General features: G+C 39.8%; 1 protein-coding gene across 1 annotated transcript in view; it reads left to right on the top strand.

The window, feature by feature from the left end:
* The window catches only part of LOC146601361 (VPS10 domain-containing receptor SorCS1-like), a 303,293-nt gene that overhangs the window by 206,337 nt on the left and 75,865 nt on the right, over positions 1-21,091 (top strand). Inside the window, exons 7-8 of the mRNA XM_085308294.1 lie at positions 10,678-10,742; positions 19,489-19,607. Of these exons, the coding sequence (XP_085164420.1) occupies positions 10,678-10,742; positions 19,489-19,607 (184 nt within the window). The remainder of the gene's footprint in view (positions 1-10,677; positions 10,743-19,488; positions 19,608-21,091) is intronic.

Here is a 21,091-nt window from a genome sequence, read left to right as displayed (position 1 = left end):
AATAAAAGGTTAAAAAGCTCATTAAAAAAATGTAATGCTTTTTTTGACTAAAATGAGACATTTTTGGAAAAGATTCAGTAAATTCTAATCATAATATAACCTTGAAAAATTTGGAGAAAAAGCAAAATAAGGCCAAATAATAAAAATGTCTAAAAAAATAACACACACTGATCAATAGAAAACTCCAGCTAGTAAATTATATAGTCAAGTTATAATCATTAGCTATATCAGTCCTATTAATTTCTTCTTAATTGGGTATTGCACCAGACAAGCAAATGAGAGAAATACAAAAGAAATACCTCTCCAAATTTCAGGAATGTGACTTTCTTAATTAGACAGATAGCTCAGGACTTTCATGTACTAGGCATAATGATTCTTTCACCAAGGTCCTGGTAACATACAGTATCTTTAATTCTGTGTTCCAGCTCTAAATAAAAGTAACTGTGGCACTTAGGCACCTTCAGATTTTTCCAGTGAGATTTCAAGGCCGTAGTTGTGCTTTCATCTAAAGTTCACAAATCTTTTCTGCCTTGAAAATGGACAAGTCTGAATTCGTGATCCAAATACAATGTGAACTCTGGTTTACTCAAAATCCGAATCTTTTGTTTATGTCTCAAACTGTTCTGTTACACAATTACAGAATGTTTTGCAAAGGTGAGTATGGTGAATGGAAGAGTTCATTAAGAGTGCAAATTATGTACTAAGGAATGAGACTCATTGGCATGGCAGGACAGGGATATGGGAAAAAAGATAGGGGTATCAAAGGAATAAGTTGGCACCAAAGGAGGAAAAAGGGTTCTAAAGAGTCTCTCTGGGAAATTACAGAAATTAAGGTCACCAGAAGGAACTGACAGGAAGAGAAGGTGAAGAGAAGGATGTGGAGAATCAGTCCAACTAAGGGTTCATGGGCAGTTTACAGTGGTGAGGACCAACTTGAAGTGGATTCACAAATGGATTAGATGTAAAAATACATCATGGTGCATCTGATTTCCGACAGGGTGCCGTGTCCATGATGCTAATGATTCCCTGCAGACACACAGGAGATATGTCAGCTTGGAAAGGGACATTGTGGTATCTCTACTCTATCTTACATTCATCTGAGAAGGAGGAGAAAATGAATAGAAAGATTATAAAAAATGTGCCAGCCAGTGCTGCCCACCAAACAATGCAAGGGATGCATAYGCTCTGAAGGACAGGGAGAAAAAGATGAAGTGGTAAGCAGGTGGAAGAACAGACGAGTATATGGARTATACTTGTGTTTCTTTTATGAGCAAGGGCAGGGAAAGTTAATCTTTAGAGCAAAAATATAGAATATATATATTTTTTTTCTTTTCCAAAGGAAGCTAGAGACTATTTTAAACTCTGACGCTCTTCCTTGGAGCAGCTGCAAGAACTGAAAATCAGAGGGAAAACGTGACAAACACGTGGTAAAAGCCTGTTAAAAGCTCCATTACATTCAAGCAGGCAAAACCAGGCAAAGTGTCCTAGTATTCTTGTCAGCTCTTGGCACAGTGAGATTTGCAGACCCGCCCAGGTGGACTGAGCCAATTTAAATGGCAWGATAGCTGGGCTGTTTAAAAGTGATGCAGCCAGTTGCAGAATAAGACCTTCTAATCACTGCAGGGCAACTGCTGGAGGCAGATAGGGAAGATGCCAGTCAAGGGAGATTGTGACAGCCTGTCCTCAAGGATTAGTCCCTGATCTAACACACAAGCCATAAGAGATGAGTTGAAGTATACTAAAAATTTAATTAAAAATAGATATATTTCATAGCTTAAATGTAGTGCAGATGGACACATGCCAGAGGGACCACAGTTGTTAGTGCGTATGAGTTAAGCAACTGGTTAATGAGGAATAGCAAGAGTAGTGAGCTTTGTTCGAGTCCATCTTTTTTTTTTTTTTTTTAATGAATTAAACATGACACGTTTGCTTCCTGTTGGAGTTTGGCTTTGGGAGAAAGTCAGGCTGAAGATCAGAGCCTCTAGAACACAGGGTATTATTCTCTTATTAATATTTTTATGCAGCTTCATGGCTGCAAGGCTGAAGAGACAGATGAGTTGTAGGAAAGCAGCCCGGCCAGGTACCAGGATGGGGAGCTCATCTACAGCCACATCTTTCCTGGCCTTTGCCATACTACTGCTGCTAACATTTCTGATGGGAAGTAACGTGCAAGAGCACATTGTCACCATTCACTGTCCCTAGCATTTACTATTTTCTCACTAGAATACATAGGATAACTTCCTGCCCAACCAACATATGCAAGGACGCTCATGCTYGTTTGACAGTGTTTGCTAAAGATGCCAATGGCATTTCAGTATGTGTAGTAAAAAGCTCTTCTTACAGTTCTCAGATTTCTGGGCCCTGATGCATCTCTTTTAGCTACARATGAAGACTGAAATTGCTCAGATTTATCTTGGGAATTAGGATTTTATTCTTGTCTGACTTTGAAAGATACGCACCTGCCAGTCTCATGTGTGGCAGCAAGGAGAGAGAGAGAGAGAAAAAAGAAAAGGCAGCATCCTTTTTCTGTTCTTACTAAAAGCTCATTAAGGCTCTGAATTTACAGTTTTTCTTCTTTGGACGAGGCTGAAAAAAATGCCTGAAGTCATATAGCAGGTCATGATAAGACTCTGGTTCTCTGAGTCTGTCTCATATTTCTACAGATCATCTGGTCTCACGAGTCTCTTGAGAAAACCTGTTACTCATAATCAAATCAAGATTCTTCAGGGAAAAGTGTAGCTCCTGAGCCTCAAGTCCTTAATTCTTCAGTGTTATATAATGTGAGAGAAAAATTGTCCTTGACCCTGTTTCATGATCATGGAGACTCCAAAGATGGGGGTAGAATAGTATCTTGGCTGTTATCCTTAAAGTTGTAACTGAACACAGTCTTTACYTGAGCCTTCCTTTAGAATCTTGTCCTCCTACTGTGAATACATGGGATGGGGGTAAAAAAGCATATTCCATTTATTCRTAAGCCTTTTTGTACTGAAAAACTTCATTCTCACTGATACATAGGTTGATGTGTTTTGTTTATCCCAAGTCAGCTATTTATCTCAAAAAAAAAGTCATCTAGATGTGCTTTATAAATGAAGAAAGCTTCCCATAAGCTCCAGCTGATCTCCAGTTCTTCACTTTCCCCCTACTAAAGATCTGCAGGCAGATGTCCATATAAAAGGTTCAAAAGCTTGATTTGGAAGTTACCTGGCAATAGAAGCCTGCAAAGTTACGCTGGGCCCAGGATATGTCAGTCTTCACTGGACATTGGACTAAGAAGCTAGTATACTTGCTGTATACACCTATAAGGACAGCCCTTGGGGAGYGTGAGGGAGTTAATTACACAGCAAAGTTAGCTGTGAATTTGTCTGGAAGGTTTCACTGCTATTTTCTGTTGTATATTTAATGAGTAGATACTGTGTAAGCAGAGTTGACTTTGCACTCTTGCTGTAAATGACTTTCCTGGCCTCCTCCAGAGCATACTGACTGGGCCACAGCACTACAAGATGCCAGATACATGTCTTAACACAGTGGGAAGCCATGACCCTATTAGATTGTATCAATTGAGAAGTAAATCACGTAGGTTTAGTCCATGGCATCAGGAGCTGAATCCAGAGGCCATAATTAGAGGCCACMTTTCTCTCTCTTTAAGCCAGTTTCTGAGGAAGATGACTCAAATCTCTACCTATATGTGAAAAAAGGGGGATATAGAGAATGAGARGCTATACCTGAACTATGCTTCATGTCAACAGATAATATTTAGCTACCAAGATCAGATCCTGGTTTTAAGACATTCCTCCCACCAGCAATAGGTYCCTATTCTTCCCTCCCAGTGTTAACCAGCAATAGATCCCCACCTCCATGGGAACTCAAATCTGTCTTTTTCAGAATGTCAGAAGAAGTCAAGTTTCCTCTCCTCATTTCTCTACAGRCAACTATTTTGCTAATGATCAGGGAAGAAAGGCTTACTACTGGTTTGCTCACAACTGTGGTGTATGTGGACATCGGGGATAGAAAGCTGGTGGTATTGCTACTCTAGGATTGTAGAAAATGATGATGAGGGTAGAAGTGACTGCCCATGACCTGGAAATCACACCTCTACCCCCAKTTACCTATTTGTCTACCTTAGCGTTAGCAGCAACAGCCACCTRCTTTTCTGATTCAGTCTTGTGAGATGGCACAAGTAGGAGGAGTTTGACTAGTTGGGCTTCATTCACTGCGGCTATTTCTCATCTGCTCTAGAGAAAAGGGTGACAAATCAAATAAAACATTCCATGGGCTAGATTTAGCCCAGTGGCTGCCAGTTAAATTGCGCAGAATTGTACCATTTGTTCTAACTGGACAATGTGAGAAAGAACAGTGCAGAGGATACAGCAGGAGGAATTTAATCAGATTACTGTCAGAGGAAATTTATTGGCCAGGTGTAGAGATGAAGTGCTAATTTATGCCTGTCTGAATTTCTGACTCTTTGTTTCTAAAACATGTCAGGAAATAATTAAGACATATTAAGGCTAGAAATCAGTCTTCAGAGAATGTTCAAGGAACAGTAAAATCAGAAGAGCAAAATCAGTAAAATTTCATGTAATGGAGTCTGAACAGAATTCATTCCCTGACTAAGCTCCCTGGAGCAGATTCCTTGCCCTCAGTGAGCAAAAGAGGAACAGAGWGTGTCTGCAAAGTCCTGAAGGGGTGAATGTAGTAGTTAAAGAAATAGGAGTCTGGAGGACTCTCAGGATCTATTTTTGTCTCTGCTACATAATGTCTTGGTCAAATCAGTAAGATACCTGTCCTCTTGACTAATCAGTGGAGTTTATCTATAAAGCTGAGAGCAAAGATTTGCTTCAACCTCTTTTTCTAACTCAATCTACTGGTACTGTACTTTTCCATATGTTTTGAACAAATCAGTAGCATGCAGGGAAGGTTACTTAAGGATCGATTGTCAAGCACTTTCATACCTTTGGACAAAAAGCTCTCTGTTCAGTACTACATGTTATTCTTTTTATGAATGATAATTAGGAATTGAGTTGTGTAGGACCATCAGTAGAAGCAAAAAAAAAATCTACAGAGGGACCCACTAATGTCGTCTGCTGTTGTTAGTTGTGCCAGAGCCTTTAAAACAAAAACAAGAACATGCCATTCAGTACTTTGGAATGAGCTGTCARTTTTTTAACATGAAGTGGCAGAATGCATCCCAGGGGCAGTGGGGAGCTGGTTCAGCATTGGTGAGATTTATGATAAGAGATTCACATGAGTGCTGAGGCTAAAGGAAGATAAATCCCCAAAGGCAAATTCTACCAATAATTGAATTACAAAGCCATTATCGTGTGCTGAACAGAGCAACTTTATGGCTCTGTTGTGACAGGATAAAGCTTGTTAGACTATTTATGTTCATAGCACAACTTTGGCATAAGGATCTCTGAAAACATGTTCGCTTCTACCTGTCTGTTGTAGCTAATTAGCCTTGTGTATTGCAGCATATGTGGAGACAGAGTTGTACTTGAATYAGAGGTGGGGAGAAAGAACACTGAAGGTCAGGAGACATCTCAAAATAAATATCACACTAAGCATAAAGTCATTTACAGAATGCAACTAGAATCTAATGGTTAGGAAGACATTGGGCACAATTTGTGGCAAGGGCACAACAAAGAGATAGACAAAGAGATGGCAAAACATTTTTAGTGATTGTGAGCTGAAACTCTTTTTTTTTTTCTAAGCTATCTTTGTGTCACTTTTCTACTTCATATTGCGTTGCAGCCACATTTCAGCTGCTCCTAGCGTGGGTAAGCTCAAAATGGCCAGAATCACATGGATCTTGTTTCATCCATCTAGGAAAGTCATCCATCATCCATTGTTGCACAAACAAATCATACTTTTCCCCTGCAGAAAAGCTGACGGATGATCATATGCGTCCTGATTCTGCACTTGATGATTGCAGACCTTCACTGTTTCCCTTAAGACAGGGGAAAGCTACACAACCTCTCTGTCCCTCCAGACAGAAACAAGCACATTCGCGCTGGCGGGGGTGGTTCTGTCTGTGAAAAGAGGATAGCAGCATTTMTGTTCTTCCAGCCTTTCTTTCATTCTGGCTTATTTGCCATTGAAACTTCTCTAAAACAATATTGTCTTTCATTGMTTAGCTTAAAAGACCTTTGATCTTGGCTACTGCGAGCATGTATGATGCTAGGAATACATATGAAATGTATGCTATCAAATTTCTTAAGAGTGAATAGTTCCAGGTATGGTGTGACTGTGTCTGAAGTCAAGCATCCAAAACAATAGGCACCAAAAACTATTTTTTCAGAAACAATTGCTTTTTTTTTTTTCTTTAGAAATGAAAAAAGATAGAAGCGGTGGAAACTCCAGGGATAACAGGGTCTCTGTTGAATTTCCTTGGCTCTGAAGAGCGGACGGGCATAAAAAGCCAAGGTTTTAGAAATGTGTTAGACAGAGAGATGGCAAGGGGTCGGTCACTGCAGAAATATGCCAACTAGCGTTTGCTGTGCGATGGGCAGTGCCAGGCTCCTTTTGTTTGTTTCAGCCTCACTCCAAAGCAGAGGGTGGTTCTGGTTGTTTCTCTATGCTGCTTCTCACGGTGGATAGAGTCTGCATTCAGAGCAATTACTGCGCTATCAAGCTATGTTCGCTGGTATCGATTTGTGAAGCTCTCAAGCACAGATGCCTACTTAGCAAGCTTGACGGCCATTTTATAACGGGACTGGGGTGATTGTGCATATTTCATAACGTGACTATCTTAAAGGCATCAGAGAACACTGCCTTATGCTCCTATTGGCTTTTTTACATCTTCAGCTTTCCCAGAAAATTTATTTTCTTTCCCAAAAGATTATTTTCTTATTCTTCTTTCCCTTTTTTTTTTTTTTTCTCCAAAGCATCAAGGCAATTATACCAACAAAACACAAAAAGTTTATTGAAAAAATAGTCACCATTTAACAAAATAAATTGCAATCATACTCCTGGTGTATTGAAGTTTCAGGTAGTGTTACAGAAAGCTTGAGGTTAAAGGAATGGACAAAGGGCATGCTGGCTTTTTACCATAAAGTGAAATCATAAACTGAGGCAAGGTCTCAGTCTTGGATGCACGAGTGATTYGTCTTTGAGAATGGACACTGAAAGAGTAGAACTGAGAAATATGAGACTAAGTGCTCCCAGCATAGCTAACAGAAGTTGCTTGAAATAGGACATGACAAGGTTTTGGATTGTTGTTTATTTTTGGAGAAATTTCAGAGAAAGAAGTCGGTAATGGTTCTTATAGTTCACTTGTACCCCTATTCTTTGCAGGGTGCTCAGTTTATAAGTTATCTGATGCTAAGCCCTTTTCTTGTCCTTGTTTAGTTTGTGAAGTGCAAGTGGATCAAGTTGCACTTGTGTGCACAAAGGAGAGTGGAGTAGAGTGGGCAATTGTCTCCAGTTAGAAATACCGAGTTTGAGACTTTAAGTTTATTTAGTGCAAATCTAACATGTAGTTTTCCCCTTCCATGTGTAAATCTTCTGTCTACTGATCCCTCTAGTTTTAGTAGTAGAATCTKCAAGTCCGTTTATCAATCAAGACTGGAGTTTCCTTATAATCATTTTAGTTTATTCTGTTTCATGTTGATGCCACGTGCTTAACATGTTACTTAACGATACTCAGGCTTGTACAAATATATTGTCCTGCTCAGCTTCTAAGGATGATCCTTTTTTTTCTTCCAGACAACCAAATGAAAAAGCCAAGACATGTCCGTGCTTGCTGCACTATCTGTTTTGGGACCTTTATATGATTAAGCGTGGATGCCTGTATTGTATATGTTCAGATTTCTTTTATTCAGTGGAGAGAAACAGCCCTTTCTAGGGTAAAGTTCTTCTCCTCATGAAGTCATATCTAAACCAGTTCAGATGAACCACAGCAGAAAACAGCCTGTTCATTCTCACTGCCTGCAAAAGGAGTTGAGAGTGATTAGCTCAGAGGTAGAACGTGTACACTGCGTAACTGGGTAAGGTAAATGCTGCTTTATGTGACTTTGCAGATGGTATAAAGGGATGCATAGAGAAATATCATAGGGCTACCGTGGAACAAGACATCATGGGAAATGTGACATTTTAAAACTTCTGAACAGTAAGCACACAGTACAAACTAGATGCAAGTGTGGTGTGTTTYGTAATGCCAGCTATGTGAGCAGATAGGTGTTTGTATTTTGCCTTTCTTCTGCATCTGATTTTTCTTTGTTATGAAATATTATGGACTGGACTGTGACCTGGTACTATCACAAGTAAATTAGACCTATTACACTGAAAAGATGGAGTGTATATATTCTAAAAGAGGAAGAAAAATCTAGTGGATAGGGAGATCTGGGTATTCTACCTCAGATGTCCTGTCTGACTTTAGAAATTCCTTTAGCTTCTCCAGACCTTAGTTTTCATCTTAGTTTCTCATCACATTTTTAATTGGCAAGGGTTAGGAAATATCAGAAGAAATGAAACCCTTGAGTAAAAGAGTAGAGTTTAACACAAGTTGTATTTCAGTTATCCTTGTCTTGTCCCTCCTTGGGACAACTGGAGACTCAATCCTGCCTTGAACCGAAGCATCTGCAATCCCAGCATTGGCTGTCCCAGTGTGAGGCTAAATAGTATGCAGATTAGTGCAGCCTTCTGACTTTCAGGCTTTGGTGGCTCCAGATATTTATACACTGCTCTTAAGATATTCCGTATCACACGTGAAAAAAAACAGCAACAGTCACGTCCTACTTATCAGTGAGAAATAGCTCACTCAATATTAGCTGTCTTTGCCCCAAAAAGATGCAATAAAAGTGTTTCTGGGGTCAGAAGGGATCTGTGAAGAGGAAATTCTGAAAGCACCTGATTGTAGGCTCACAGGCTTTAACTAGGGCAAAAAGTCCTTTGCTGAATAAATACCATTGTTGCATGTCTCCGAAGAGACAAAGTGCACAAATCTGTGAAATGCAATCTTGTTTCTTTGGAGGGTTCGTATCCCCATGGGGCTGTGTCAGGTCAGGAATAAGAACGCACAAAGATGTATTGTATCATCTGAAATAGCCCAGTTACAGGTGTGCTTTAAAAGCCAGCTGAATAAACAAGAATAAAAAGGAGGTAYACCAAAGTACAGGCTTAGACCTTCTGCAGTTTTTAGGGCTGTTTGTCACTAGAATCTTTCTTCTTTGGAACTGAATTGCAACCAGCAGGCCCAGCATTTGGCTCTAAATCTGCTGATTATAGCAGCTAAAAGGATAAAAGCTGTAGAAAGATACTGCCTATCTACCTGCTTGGTGTCAGTCCTCATGAAGCAGAGATTTCAAATGGGGGTGGATGCTTAGGAGCAGAAGACCTTGCAGTACATGGACTTAAAAATAGAGAAAAGATGAAAGCAATGCTATCTCTGAATCTCTTCAGAAACTTTTTATAGACCCTAACAAAGGTGAAAAAAGCAAGGGGGAGGAGGGGGAGGAAAGCTTTTCTACCTAAAGAATTGTTACAGGCTTCATCATGAGAAGCTAGGTATTAATCAAAAGACAAATAGTTTTGTTATTGTTAACATTTTTATAATCATTATTAGTTAGCGCAGATGATGATTAAGGACTAGAGCTGCCTCTGATTGCAGTCACTGGGAACGGAATTAAGGTCTAAATTGCTGTTTGAACCTCACTTTTGATTTCCTGAAAAATGATGAGTGTTTGGTCTGAACAGCATCTAATTTTTCTATCAATGGAAGTAAGTGTTTCTCTTCCTTCACACATGTATTAACTTGATGGTCAGGCAGCTGACAAACTGGTTGTTTAACCCTTAGTCTTARTCTGGGATTGTCACTTGGATGATAGAGCAAAGACCAGAAACAAGGCCAACCATCAGAGATGATGCTGAGGCTATTGTGAAATGGGAGTGGTACATGCTTGCAATCAATTCTGCTGTAATTCAGACTGCATATCAAACTAGTGACCATTTGGACAGTTGCAGAGAGGTCTCGAGGCAGACGGTGCCCATCCAGTGGAACATTCTGCAGAGGAAGCAAAGCTCTTTCCATAACCCCTTATATGCAGTACCGTATGCTTTGGTGTTGCTGCTTGATAACTCAAAGTGAAAAAAAMAGTCATTTTCTGAGTCAATCTGACATTTCTTTTATTAATGGAACATTGTTTTTATTAGATCAGAAAAAAATAAAATGTCTCAGGATTAAATKTTTTTTTTTTAATTTCTTAATTAATGATGGAATATTGATCATTAAGAATGTCAATTAAGAAAATGTGGACAAAATGTCCAATGTAAAGGAACAGCTAGAATTTGTATTCTAGAAAACACGAATATCCTATCGATTAAAGTATGCTGTATCTCACCCTGAACTGAAATACATCCTACTAGCCAAACCAAAGAACATCAGAATTTCAGGCACCAATCAAAAGAGAAAATATTCTCCAGGTGGAGTATAGAAGGGGGAAGTAAAGGGATCAGAAATAAAGAACACACAAGTACAATGGCCCTGATTCAATAAAAAAAGTAAAATTTCGTTGAAATTTTCAAGTTTATTTTAGAGATGACTCCAAAATGCTTTCAAAATGATCAGCTCTTACTTGTGAGAATGGGTTTAGTTCTAGCTAAACCTTATCTGTGGAATAAATGTCTCTGACAATGTCACCCCTAATATCTTTTAATATACTTGTGTCAATCTTTCTTTTACAGGTCTATGATGGGGTCCGGTAGAGAGCCTGACATTGTGCACCTGGAGGCAAAGACAGTGGATGGTCGTAAGTACATCACTTTCCAAATAATGTGGTATTGTGGACTGYCCTTGTATTCTTGGAGCCACAAAACATCAAAGCATCATGGGGATCTGACTTCTCTTTACTGATTCACTCACTCAATACAAGAGTTTTTAACTGGTGCAAGGCAAGTCAGTCAGAGAAGTTCTTCTAGTAAAGCAAAATGTTGAGATTAACAGGCTGTGAAAGGAGCTGAGAATATAGGACGAAGGAGTAGGTGATAAATGCTATTTTGAGTCAGAATGTGTGATACTATTCTTTCTTCCTATCTGGTTTTTGATGATAGGAACGTGACATTGGAGAGAAGTTCCTGGATCACGGAGTCTAACCACTTGTTGTTTCACACAGTACATATTATCACCTTATAWATATCTTTACCAAACTGTTTTAACAGGCTTGGGATGCTCTGCCTTAGGTTCTACGTTTGAAAGCACCTCACTTTTCTTACACTAGAAACTTTCTTTTAATGACCAACCTAAATGTGTTCTTCACTATAATTGCTTGTCCTGTCATTGTCCTTCACTTTCATCAGCTCCTCTCCCTCCCTGCTCTGCCTCTTGAGGTGCTTTTCTCTACTCCAGTGGCCTCTTTTACCTGCAACTCCAAAATATTCTCCTAATTGGCTGTAAATTCTCTCAGGCACCGGAGCCACCTGCTGGCCTTTTCTCCTCCCACCCATGCTTCCTCAAGGTTTATCTTTGAGCTCTCCTGCCTTTGCAGACCTTCCTCCATGGATTTCTTTTCCACGGTACTGAATTGCCTCAGGCAGACATTGCACAAAAGGCTGTCATGGATCTTCTCATAGTAACTCCATATTATTTYCTCTCTAAATACCAACTTTACTGCAACATAACAAGCAGATTTTTGCTATTTGCAATACGCTTGTATTAATGATACAATTAACTTTTTTAAGAAACTGATAAAATTCTGCCCTGAAGTATACCCCCAACTTCAGTGGTGTTACTTGAAAGGTATATTTTGTCATTGGAAACTCAAAAAAGTATCTGAAAAGGTAACTTTAAGATAATGACACTTTTAACTCACTTAAATTTAGCATGAAAGAGAATTTTTTGGAAGATAAATTTTAAAAGGAAACTGTTGGGATAGAAATCATAAAGTTTTAAAGGTCTTCCCTTTTCAGGATATGCAAGATTAGTAAAAGTGAAAGAATTTATTGTCTCTATTTCTTATCATTTGTGTTCTCCTGTTATTATTACTCATCTCAATTTCACTTATCTGAATGAAGCAGCAAGGCTAGGGATTTGAGGCTTTCTGTTTCTGCGGACATGCTAAATGAGAATAAAATATTCTAATAGAACAGTGCCTAACTCAGCACAAAATGTTGCTATTTTAAGGCACTGGGAGTTTGAGGTCACTGAGATGAAGCACTGCAATCGATGTGAAAGGAGCTGTGCCCTGGTACCGTGTTCTGGGGATGGGGGGTTTTGAGGGRTGCTCAGCTCACAGTGGGCCAGGAAGGTGGGTGCCACACTCCAAATGCCATTAATGTTTTTGTTGAGTTCTTGGACTGTAGTAAGAACGTTTTGCACAGCTATTTCTGCAAAGGATCTCTTGASTGCTAACAAATCAGTGTGCTTTATTGTGGCATTTAAAACGGAACCCAAGAAACAGGTAGATGAAACTGACCTCACCGAGGATTTAGACTCAGTGTTAGTTGGTGAAGGACTGTGRAATAACAAATTACTGTTTGCAAACTGAGCTCTAGTAACTGATTCTGCACRTGTATTTTGGCTCAGCTGTGAGGAAACATAACTTAAGCTGCTCTGTTTAGTCAGTGACAGAACTACAAGCGCGAATCTAGCTGTGCTGTCCCAACCTTCAGCTGGTGGTGTCCTCCCTTGAAGAACAGTCAGTAGGAGGAAACTTCTACCCACAAATCAGGAGGTCCCCAGCTCATCAGCAATATAAGCTAACAAGTTGGACTTGCATTAAGTGCATGCTCTGTTTTGCTGGTTCCTCCAGGGACTGCTGGTCTCTGGAAGAGGACTAAGGAGGGCAGCTGTGTGGAGAAAGCTTGGAACATATCACAGCACTTTTGCCAAAAGACATCGGGAAGCACTGCAGGACACAAGATTTTGTGACTAAGGAAGGCTAAGAGAATGCAAACAGTCAGTCAGTCTGGTTACCATGACTGACTTGGTGTATTTAGGTCACTTGCTTCCTGGAGTCTAAGTACTAAGGACTTAAGTACTAAGCCAGTCTCTTTTCCTGGATGAAATAACCATGACCTTCCAGTTGATGAACAAAATTTTCTCCTCTGTGAGTGAAGGTGGTGTGTTGCTGCAGGTGAGGTGATTGAGTGAAGTGTTCTAAAGTGAGAGAGGCCTTTTTTCAAGCTCAGGCTAATTTGCATTTTTTTTTTTGTTACTTATTTACATTCTTTCATTTACTTMTTTCTATTCTGTTTGGCAGATCTCTTTTGAGCATTTACCAAGTGTAAAAATTCAATAAAAGGATCAAATTTGAAAAGGTAGAATTGCCAAAACAAGGCAGAGAGAAAGAGCAAAGGGAGGTGGGATGGGAACCRCAACACAAAACACAATAAAATGAAAGATCTTGAAGTGGAAACATAAAGACTAAGCAAAAACTTGCTGAAGTCAGTACAACTAACAAGATAGCTTCATCCTTGTGCTGCTGTCTTTTTCAGCAGAAGCTGAGTGCATCTTGGGTAAGAAAAAGTGGAAATGTCAGCAGTGTGGTGTTAGCCCATCTCCCTGGCAGGCTTGCCTGAGAATGTCTATCAGYGGCAACCTTAGTCTTCGACTTTCTCTGCTAGAATACCAATAAGTCTGTATCTCAGCACCCTGATTATGGGTGTCCGTGCATTTTATTTATAGTATTTGTATACATAATGTAAAAGGTTTACAAGGACTGAAATAGGAGTCTCYTAGTAGGCATAAATCAGTATAACTTCTTTAGCATGATGATTTACGCCTGCTGAGGATCTGACCAGCAGTTTTGTGCCTGAGCTCACATCCTCCCTTCTCTTTTTTCTATGGTATCCATAAAAACCCGGGCTTCTTCTAAACACGCTGAAAATTTTACTGTGTCTTTTGGAACTATGATGCAGGTATCACTGGGAAAACTGAGTACAGAGTGTACAATTTAGTTGTATTGATGGAGTCTGATAGAGTTGCAGGAGTAAACAGTGCCATTTGTGTTTTTAATCCTGCTGTGTAAATGTTGGAGAGTACCAGACAAATTTTCATCTCATCAGATATCCAAGTGGAGAAATGATGTTTTCTTTTAATTTTTAAAGGCTTCAAGCCCAAACTGAGTCAGGTTGGGGCTGAGAGCACAGTAGTAAAAGCTGACTTTCCATTTGGAAGAAGTTCACATGAACTTATCTCACATTTCCATTTGTATGCGTGGGTKTTCCTGGTGTTGTGCTTTCATTTTGGAACAGGATCAAAAGCAGGCTGGCAAAGTCAGCAGGAATTATGGCATTTTTTTGCCTAGTTTCAGGTCAACACTCCACTAAGACAATTAATTCCCTGCAGTTCTTAACCATATCATAACTCTGTCTTTGTTGTGTTCTCCACCATAGTGGGCAGGCAAAGTGACTGGGGAAAGTTAAATCCAGGTTTGCTCATACACAACTTTAAATTTTTTTTTAGAAGGTGCATAAACTTAATGGCCATGTTGGCTTTAGGCTTGTAAAGAATGTATTAGCCCTGAAAAATCCYGAATAAATGGCTTGCTCTGACTTGAGCTGGGGAGGTTTATCCCATTAAGGGATAAATTGCTAATTGAATTAGGACCATAATTTTTATTCAGATGATCCAGGCTGTTGAATGGAATTAGAAAGGCAGATTCCTCCAAGGCATTTAGAAACTAACTGGGTACCATTGGCCCTCTAGAGAATAACAAATCTGACTCAGAGGATGTCTAAGTGACAGTTTCTATAGATGAAGGTCAGGAAATCCAACTCTTAAATTTATGAGACATACATTTACTTATGTAGAAGGATGTTAATAGATTTTTGGATGAAGTTTTTAGTATATTTTTAATTTTGTTTGTTTTTATAAATAAATTGAAAAAAGTTATGGGGTTGCCTGGMGTGCTGGCAGAAATGTAGAGTCCCTATATTTAAAAAGTATAACTCTTTCCTTTGCTTTTCTTCTGCAGTCCCGATTAACATTTTTTTGTTTGTTTGTTTTTATTGAAAGGTAATTTTTATGCTGCTGTGATTGCAGGTAGGACCAAAGCATCACCTGGGGTCTGCTGATCAACAGGGACTGAGCATCTGGTCAGCGGTGTCTGAATCACAAATTTGTGCTAAGACTTTAATTTCTGTTTTCACAGGATGTTGCTAGGAAAAACAAAATAATTACTTCTGTAGAAAAAGCAAGTGGTCAACCTAGCCTTACAGTCCTTTCCTAACATATCTAGAGCTATGAATTAATTCCCATAGTGGCCTAAACCCATGCAGTGTTCTTTTCCCCTCATTGTAGCTGATTATTAGTATTTGTCCTGGAGAAGAAGGCAGGTTTTCTAATTATATCCTCATGGTAAAAGTGGCAGATGATATACTCCCCCATTCAAAGAAAGACTACTGACTGATGTGCAATGAAGAAAGAGGAGTAGCAGGATAAAAACAGATTAGTGAGTAGTTAGTAAATGAGCTAGCTTCATTTCACTGATCTTCATTGCTGGTTAGTTACTTTGTAGTTGTGAATATATTCTCATATCATAAACATTTTGCAAATGAGTATTCAGATCAGATAGAAAAGGATAAAGAACAGTCATTCAATGTCTTCCTTAAAAAACAAAATAGATTAAATTTAATTATCACAGAACATACAATTAAATAGTGGAACTCATTGCTACAGGATATTATGGATACTAAAGGTTTACCTGGGTTGAAAGGCAGCTGGAAAAATTCTTATAATTTTTCCTAGGCTTCAGTTAGTCACTTTTAGAGAAGGGTTATGCACCTGAACTTTCAGTGAGATACGTTACCACCATGTTCCTGTGGTTCATTAGTCAGCAAGTGCCAGTCATCCTTCAAAAGCAGAAATTATCTCTAATGTCTAAGCTGCTCAGTAATGAATTAAGATACTCCATAGTAAATCTGCAAGGCAAAARAGTCATAGACTGCCTGGATGCTGTTTGCCTGAACTCCTGATCTGTCCTTTAGTGGGTTTATTTGTAGAGAGCAGGATACATTCCTCAAAGAATTACAAGCAAGAAAATAAAAAGGAAGAGGAAGAATGATACATCCATAATGATTAGTCCCTGTGGATATTTTCTCTGACTCTCTGTGTTATCAAACAATTTTTCCAAAGACACYCATGCAAGCTTGGATTATAAAACAGCAGGTATTGGTGTTTGAGATGTTAGCCAAAATAACACTTCTTGAAGTATCCTGCAGGAAGTCTGACTCTACTTTATGAAAGGACTTAGCACTCTATACTTTTTCACAGTCTCAGCAGCCTCTGATAACCACTTTCAACCCTCCRCCTCCACCAGCTGAGCCATGAACATGTCCCTAAGACAGGCTGGATGTATTTCCCTTGAAAACATMCTAGCTAGGCCTTGAGCCAAACAGAAAAGTTTGGAACATCTGATGCTACAGGATCCCCCTGGCTTTCAGCTCCTGAGAGTGTTAGAATACATGATTCTTCTTCACTGCTGAACCAGATTAACTTACCAGAGATTTCCCTTATGGAGCATCTCTTCCATCCTTAGTTCTGCAACTTTTCTTGCTTCCTCTTTAGAAATAACTGCCATTCCCAGGGAAGAATCCTACTCTGTATGTCTAAACCTGTCTAAATCAAAGTGTTTCATGGGGCTAAGAGCTGGGAGTTGCTACATACTCTTCTTTCTAGGCAAAGCGTGACTTTGTTGTATATTAAAAACAGCTGTTGTTGGAGGTGAGGGTTCTGGAAATGAAAAGCATAATGTCCTAATTACCTATGGCAGGGAAAACATCTGTGTGGGAAAACTAATGAAATTAATTCCAGAGATTAGCAACTGAGTATATTAACTGACATTAATTAATGCTAAGTTACAAGCTCTGCCAATGAAATCACACAAAATGTCCATGAGAATCAAATGCCAAAACAAAATCACCGAGTTAATGTGAGTACAGCAAAACTTTCCTTCGGAAGAAGGAGCAAGAAACCTACTTTTCATTCTTTCTATCTCCTGTAGCAAAGGGAGGTTTTCTTGGTGTGCATGTCAGAGGTTGGGAGATTAGCTTAACAGATCCCAGTGTTCTCCCTTTAGTAGTTATTATTAGTGTTTTAGAACTGTAACTATGGAGAACTGCCCTGTAAAAGTTCACRGGAATTGCCTTAGTAAATCTCTATYGATGGTGCAATCATTGCTATATAGACCTCTRCGATCATAGCAGAAGTGGAGATACTCTGTATCCCTTTATTAATGCAGGAGCAAATGGACTTCAGTCACCTCTAACAGGTTAACCCCAGGTTAGCCTATTCTGATCTTTAAAATTCCCTGTAGAAGAGATCCCTTAATCTTCCTTGCCAGCCAGCTCCAGCACTTTCCTATCTTGAATCCTACATCTCATCCTGCAAAATGCTGTACCATGTGATTTGGTCTCACATGTAAAAAGCCACCCAGCCTTGCCAACAGGACAGCTCAGGAGGTGACGCACTCAGCCGTTTTAACCGATTGCTCACCATGCTGCTTCGTTGAAACTCAGGATGAGCCAGGCATTTTGCTTTAGACACTTTCTGAGAAAGAATGAGAGAAGATGAATGTGGAGGCAGGTGTGGGGATCTGTTATTCATGATATGTTTGATTGATTTTACATGATAAATGGGAATTGGTTGTTTTGCAAACAGACAGATTCATGTCCATTCTTCATCTTATGACTAGGCAGGGACATGCTGTACCACACAGTACCAGGGGCAGAAGAGGCTCTTGCCCCCCAGCCCTCTTCTTCCCGGGAGCAGGGAGACAGAGGGCTAAAATGCTTTGAAAAGGGAACTTTTCTGAGTTCGCTGGGATGAGCAGGCTGGGAGTTGTGTCTGTTCCTGCCCTCTCGTGGCTAATGTGGAAAAAATCATGTCCCTGTGAAGGGAAATGCTCTTTGATTATGCTGTCTGGGCTGTATTAATTAATGTTTTGCAGTGAGCTGTGAAAACATAAAATGTTATAAACTGCAGTGACTAATAGTACTTAGCACTTTATGTGTTTCAAGATCTCTGCAAAAGCCAAGGTAAAATCACCCTCGTTAAACTTTCCTGAAGGTTCGTTACCTTGCATGTCTGTTTTAAGCAGAAGTCAACAAACCTTAGAAACAAGGAAGGAATGTCAAATGATAGATTTTAATTACAACCAAGATCAAATATGGAATGGGAAAAGTCCAGCCTTTTCTATTTCAGTGGAAAATTCTGTTTCTTTGATCAGAAGGTGGTAATTATATCAAACAAGGGGCTGTCTTCTCCAACAAGAKAGAAGATAGAAGCTCTAAGATTAAATGCCATGTAGTGTTTCTGTCATATAAGTGCTAATACTAAAATGCCAAAATCCTTCTCCCTGCAAATGAGCTTTGTCCTTAAACAAAGTGCAACTTCATAATTGAGCTGAAAGAACCCAAACTGAATACTGAGAATTCTGTACTCTGRGATGAATTACCATCCTGAAGAAATTCAAATTGTTTTTATTCAGGTGATGGGTTAAAAGATGAGCAACCTCCAGTGCTTCAGAACAGGAGCTGAGGAAGCCTCATATGGTGACAGTGGATGAGATGGCTTTAGGGCTGCATTTAGGCCATTTACTTTGAAGCATAAGACAGACTGAAGCTGCTGAGGCCTCTAGTTCCAAGTGAAATTGTAAGATTGCCCAGCTATGCCAGAGTGCGCTTCTCTACACTGTCAAGAGAGAAGTAGGTAAGACTCCTGAACAGGAGGAGGTCTGAATAGCAATAGAATTTAAGTGCTATAGGAAGCGCAGAGGTGCTCCATGGAAGGGTTTTCAGTGGTGACAYGGGCAGTTGTCCTTTGAAGGTATCCTTGCATTTGTATATGCTCTAGGCCTTGACCAAGTTCTGAAATAAACATAGACATGTGTCCACGGAGAAGCTGTCTTGCCCTACAGTGAATACACACCATGGTGATAATAAGGAAACTGAAGAGGCTCACTGCAGAGAATATTTGTCCTGCAGATGTTCAGACCCATAGTCACTCTAGGAGTCATAGGATTCAGGCTCTGTTGCTTCTGTAAAGGATCTTTCAGAACTCTTGTTCCCTTTGTTAGTCTTTTAGTTTAARCTTAAGCCTGGGTATCATCCAAGTAAACTCAAAAGGGCAGGTAAAAGTGCTGAGATATCCACCCTTGGCTAATTTTTTTGTCAAACCTGAGCTTGAATGTTGCACTTTTGAATGCTGCATGGAAGYGCAGAGTGGCCTGGAGTAATCAGATCAGCAGTGTTTGGCTTTCTGTTGATGAAAAGGAGCAACATGCAGCTCTGGTGTCCAATTTAGAGTGCAATGAAAGAAATAGTGGAAAGGTAAGCCRAGTGAATAAAGAAGGACCTTAAAGGAGGAGAGCAATGGAGAGCAGATCTACCAGGTACGTAAGAGAAAGAAGTGTTGTGTTGGGTGGAATGGATGGTGTCACTTCATGTCATGTGAGGCTGAGAAGCAGAAATGTTGTCTCAGGAAATAGGTTTGTGGTAATAGGAAGAATYGATGCTCAGGATCTTAAAAGTGTCTTGTTTTTGTCCTTTTCCTTTCAGATGCTCAATACATCACCTGCAGGATGCAGAACTGCAGTGAAGCCGCCCGCAGCAAACCCTTTCCAGGCTATATTGACCATAATTCTCTGATTGTCCAAGATGATTATGTCTTCGTTCAGGTGCAGAACACGCTCTCATTTATTTTGTTACTTTCTATTCTATTTTTTTCTCTTCTCTTCCTTTGTTACGTGTGTGTGTGTGTGTGTGTGTGTGTGTGTGTGTGTGTGTGTTTTGGGGGGGAGTGTAGTAATCCCCAGTTAATCAGACAACACTGAATCCATAATAAAGGCACTCAGGGAGGTGTAGCAGCTCCTTTGAGTGCTAATAGGGTTCCTTCTATCTCTGCCTCAAGTATGTCATCACCACAGGGTCACAGAGTTCCTGGCTGGAGCATCCACCATGTGTATTGATCTCCTGCAGTCTCATCCACACTCTAGAACTAGTGGCTCTCGCCCTCCAGCTTGCGGTGACATGTCAATTATCTGCTGTCACAGGGGCAGTAGACTGCAGAGAGGGAAATAGGGAGGGGAGGGAGGAAGGGAGGGAGTCAGGGGAAGAACTGAAGGAAGAGTAATCAGACTTTATTGTTATGCCTCACTTGTGATTACAGTGAAAAGGCTGGAGATAAGATGTATTCAGCCAAGCTGTGTTGCAGGTGAGAACTGGAGAATAATTCCTAACTACTGTCGTTTTATGTGGACTGCCAGTGTCCATTTATTAAGAGCAGAAGCAGACAAAAATAGTAACAGAAGTGTAGGGAATATGGAGGTGAACATTAGGTTTCAACTGGACTTCCAGACAGTTCATATTCTGCCATGCTTAGRGGTGGAGGGAAGAGAGAGGACTGAGATTTTAAATTGAGCAAGTTGATTGCTAATTACCTTTAGTTAATGTACTCAGTCATAAACACCAATCTAAATCAGCCACAAATAAGTCTGGAACATAAGTTCCACAATAGCCTTTGTGCATCATGTGTCTGAGGCGTAAATAAAATGTTTTTAGGTGAGGAAAACAGGGGCATGCATCATTGTTCAGACAAACTCTCCAACTTTAGAGTGGCTGCGTGTTTGTGACATGAGTGACACAGGAACTGGGGAGTTTCTCTTAGTATCTGAATCAATTCTTTCTTTCCTTTTTTTGGGGAGATCATTGATGCCTTGGTTTGGTGTTCTTCAAGATTGTTTGTATTTGCTGTTCTAACATGATTTCACTGCATACCGTAGATAAGTCAATCCATTTGCCTTCTCTAAATTCCATGCTGGGAAGTCCTAACTTTTGCCCAACTTCTTAAAAAAAATATTTGAAGAGCTCTAAAATAAAAGAGTTCTTATTTTTACCTAATCTGGTGTGAACTTGTATAATGTATCTTGCATTTTAAACTACTGCAGTGCATTTTAAAACACTCACTGCAAAAAAGAAGTCTTGATAAGCCCCTATAGCAGGTAATTAAAGCAAAGTTCTGTATGGAGGATCCCTTGGCATATTTGTTCTTCAGTAAATTTCATCCAAGGATTTCAAAGTACTTTACAAACATTGATTATGCTTCAGCAGTACTGGGCACCAGATAACATTATCAGCCTTCCTCTCTTCCCCCCCCCCCCCC

This window comes from Rhea americana, unplaced genomic scaffold (assembly GCF_003343005.1).
Source record: "Rhea americana isolate MKP2758 unplaced genomic scaffold, rheAme1 scaffold_104, whole genome shotgun sequence".
NCBI lineage: Eukaryota > Metazoa > Chordata > Aves > Rheiformes > Rheidae > Rhea > Rhea americana.
This window is presented reverse-complemented; position numbering and strand designations above follow the sequence as displayed.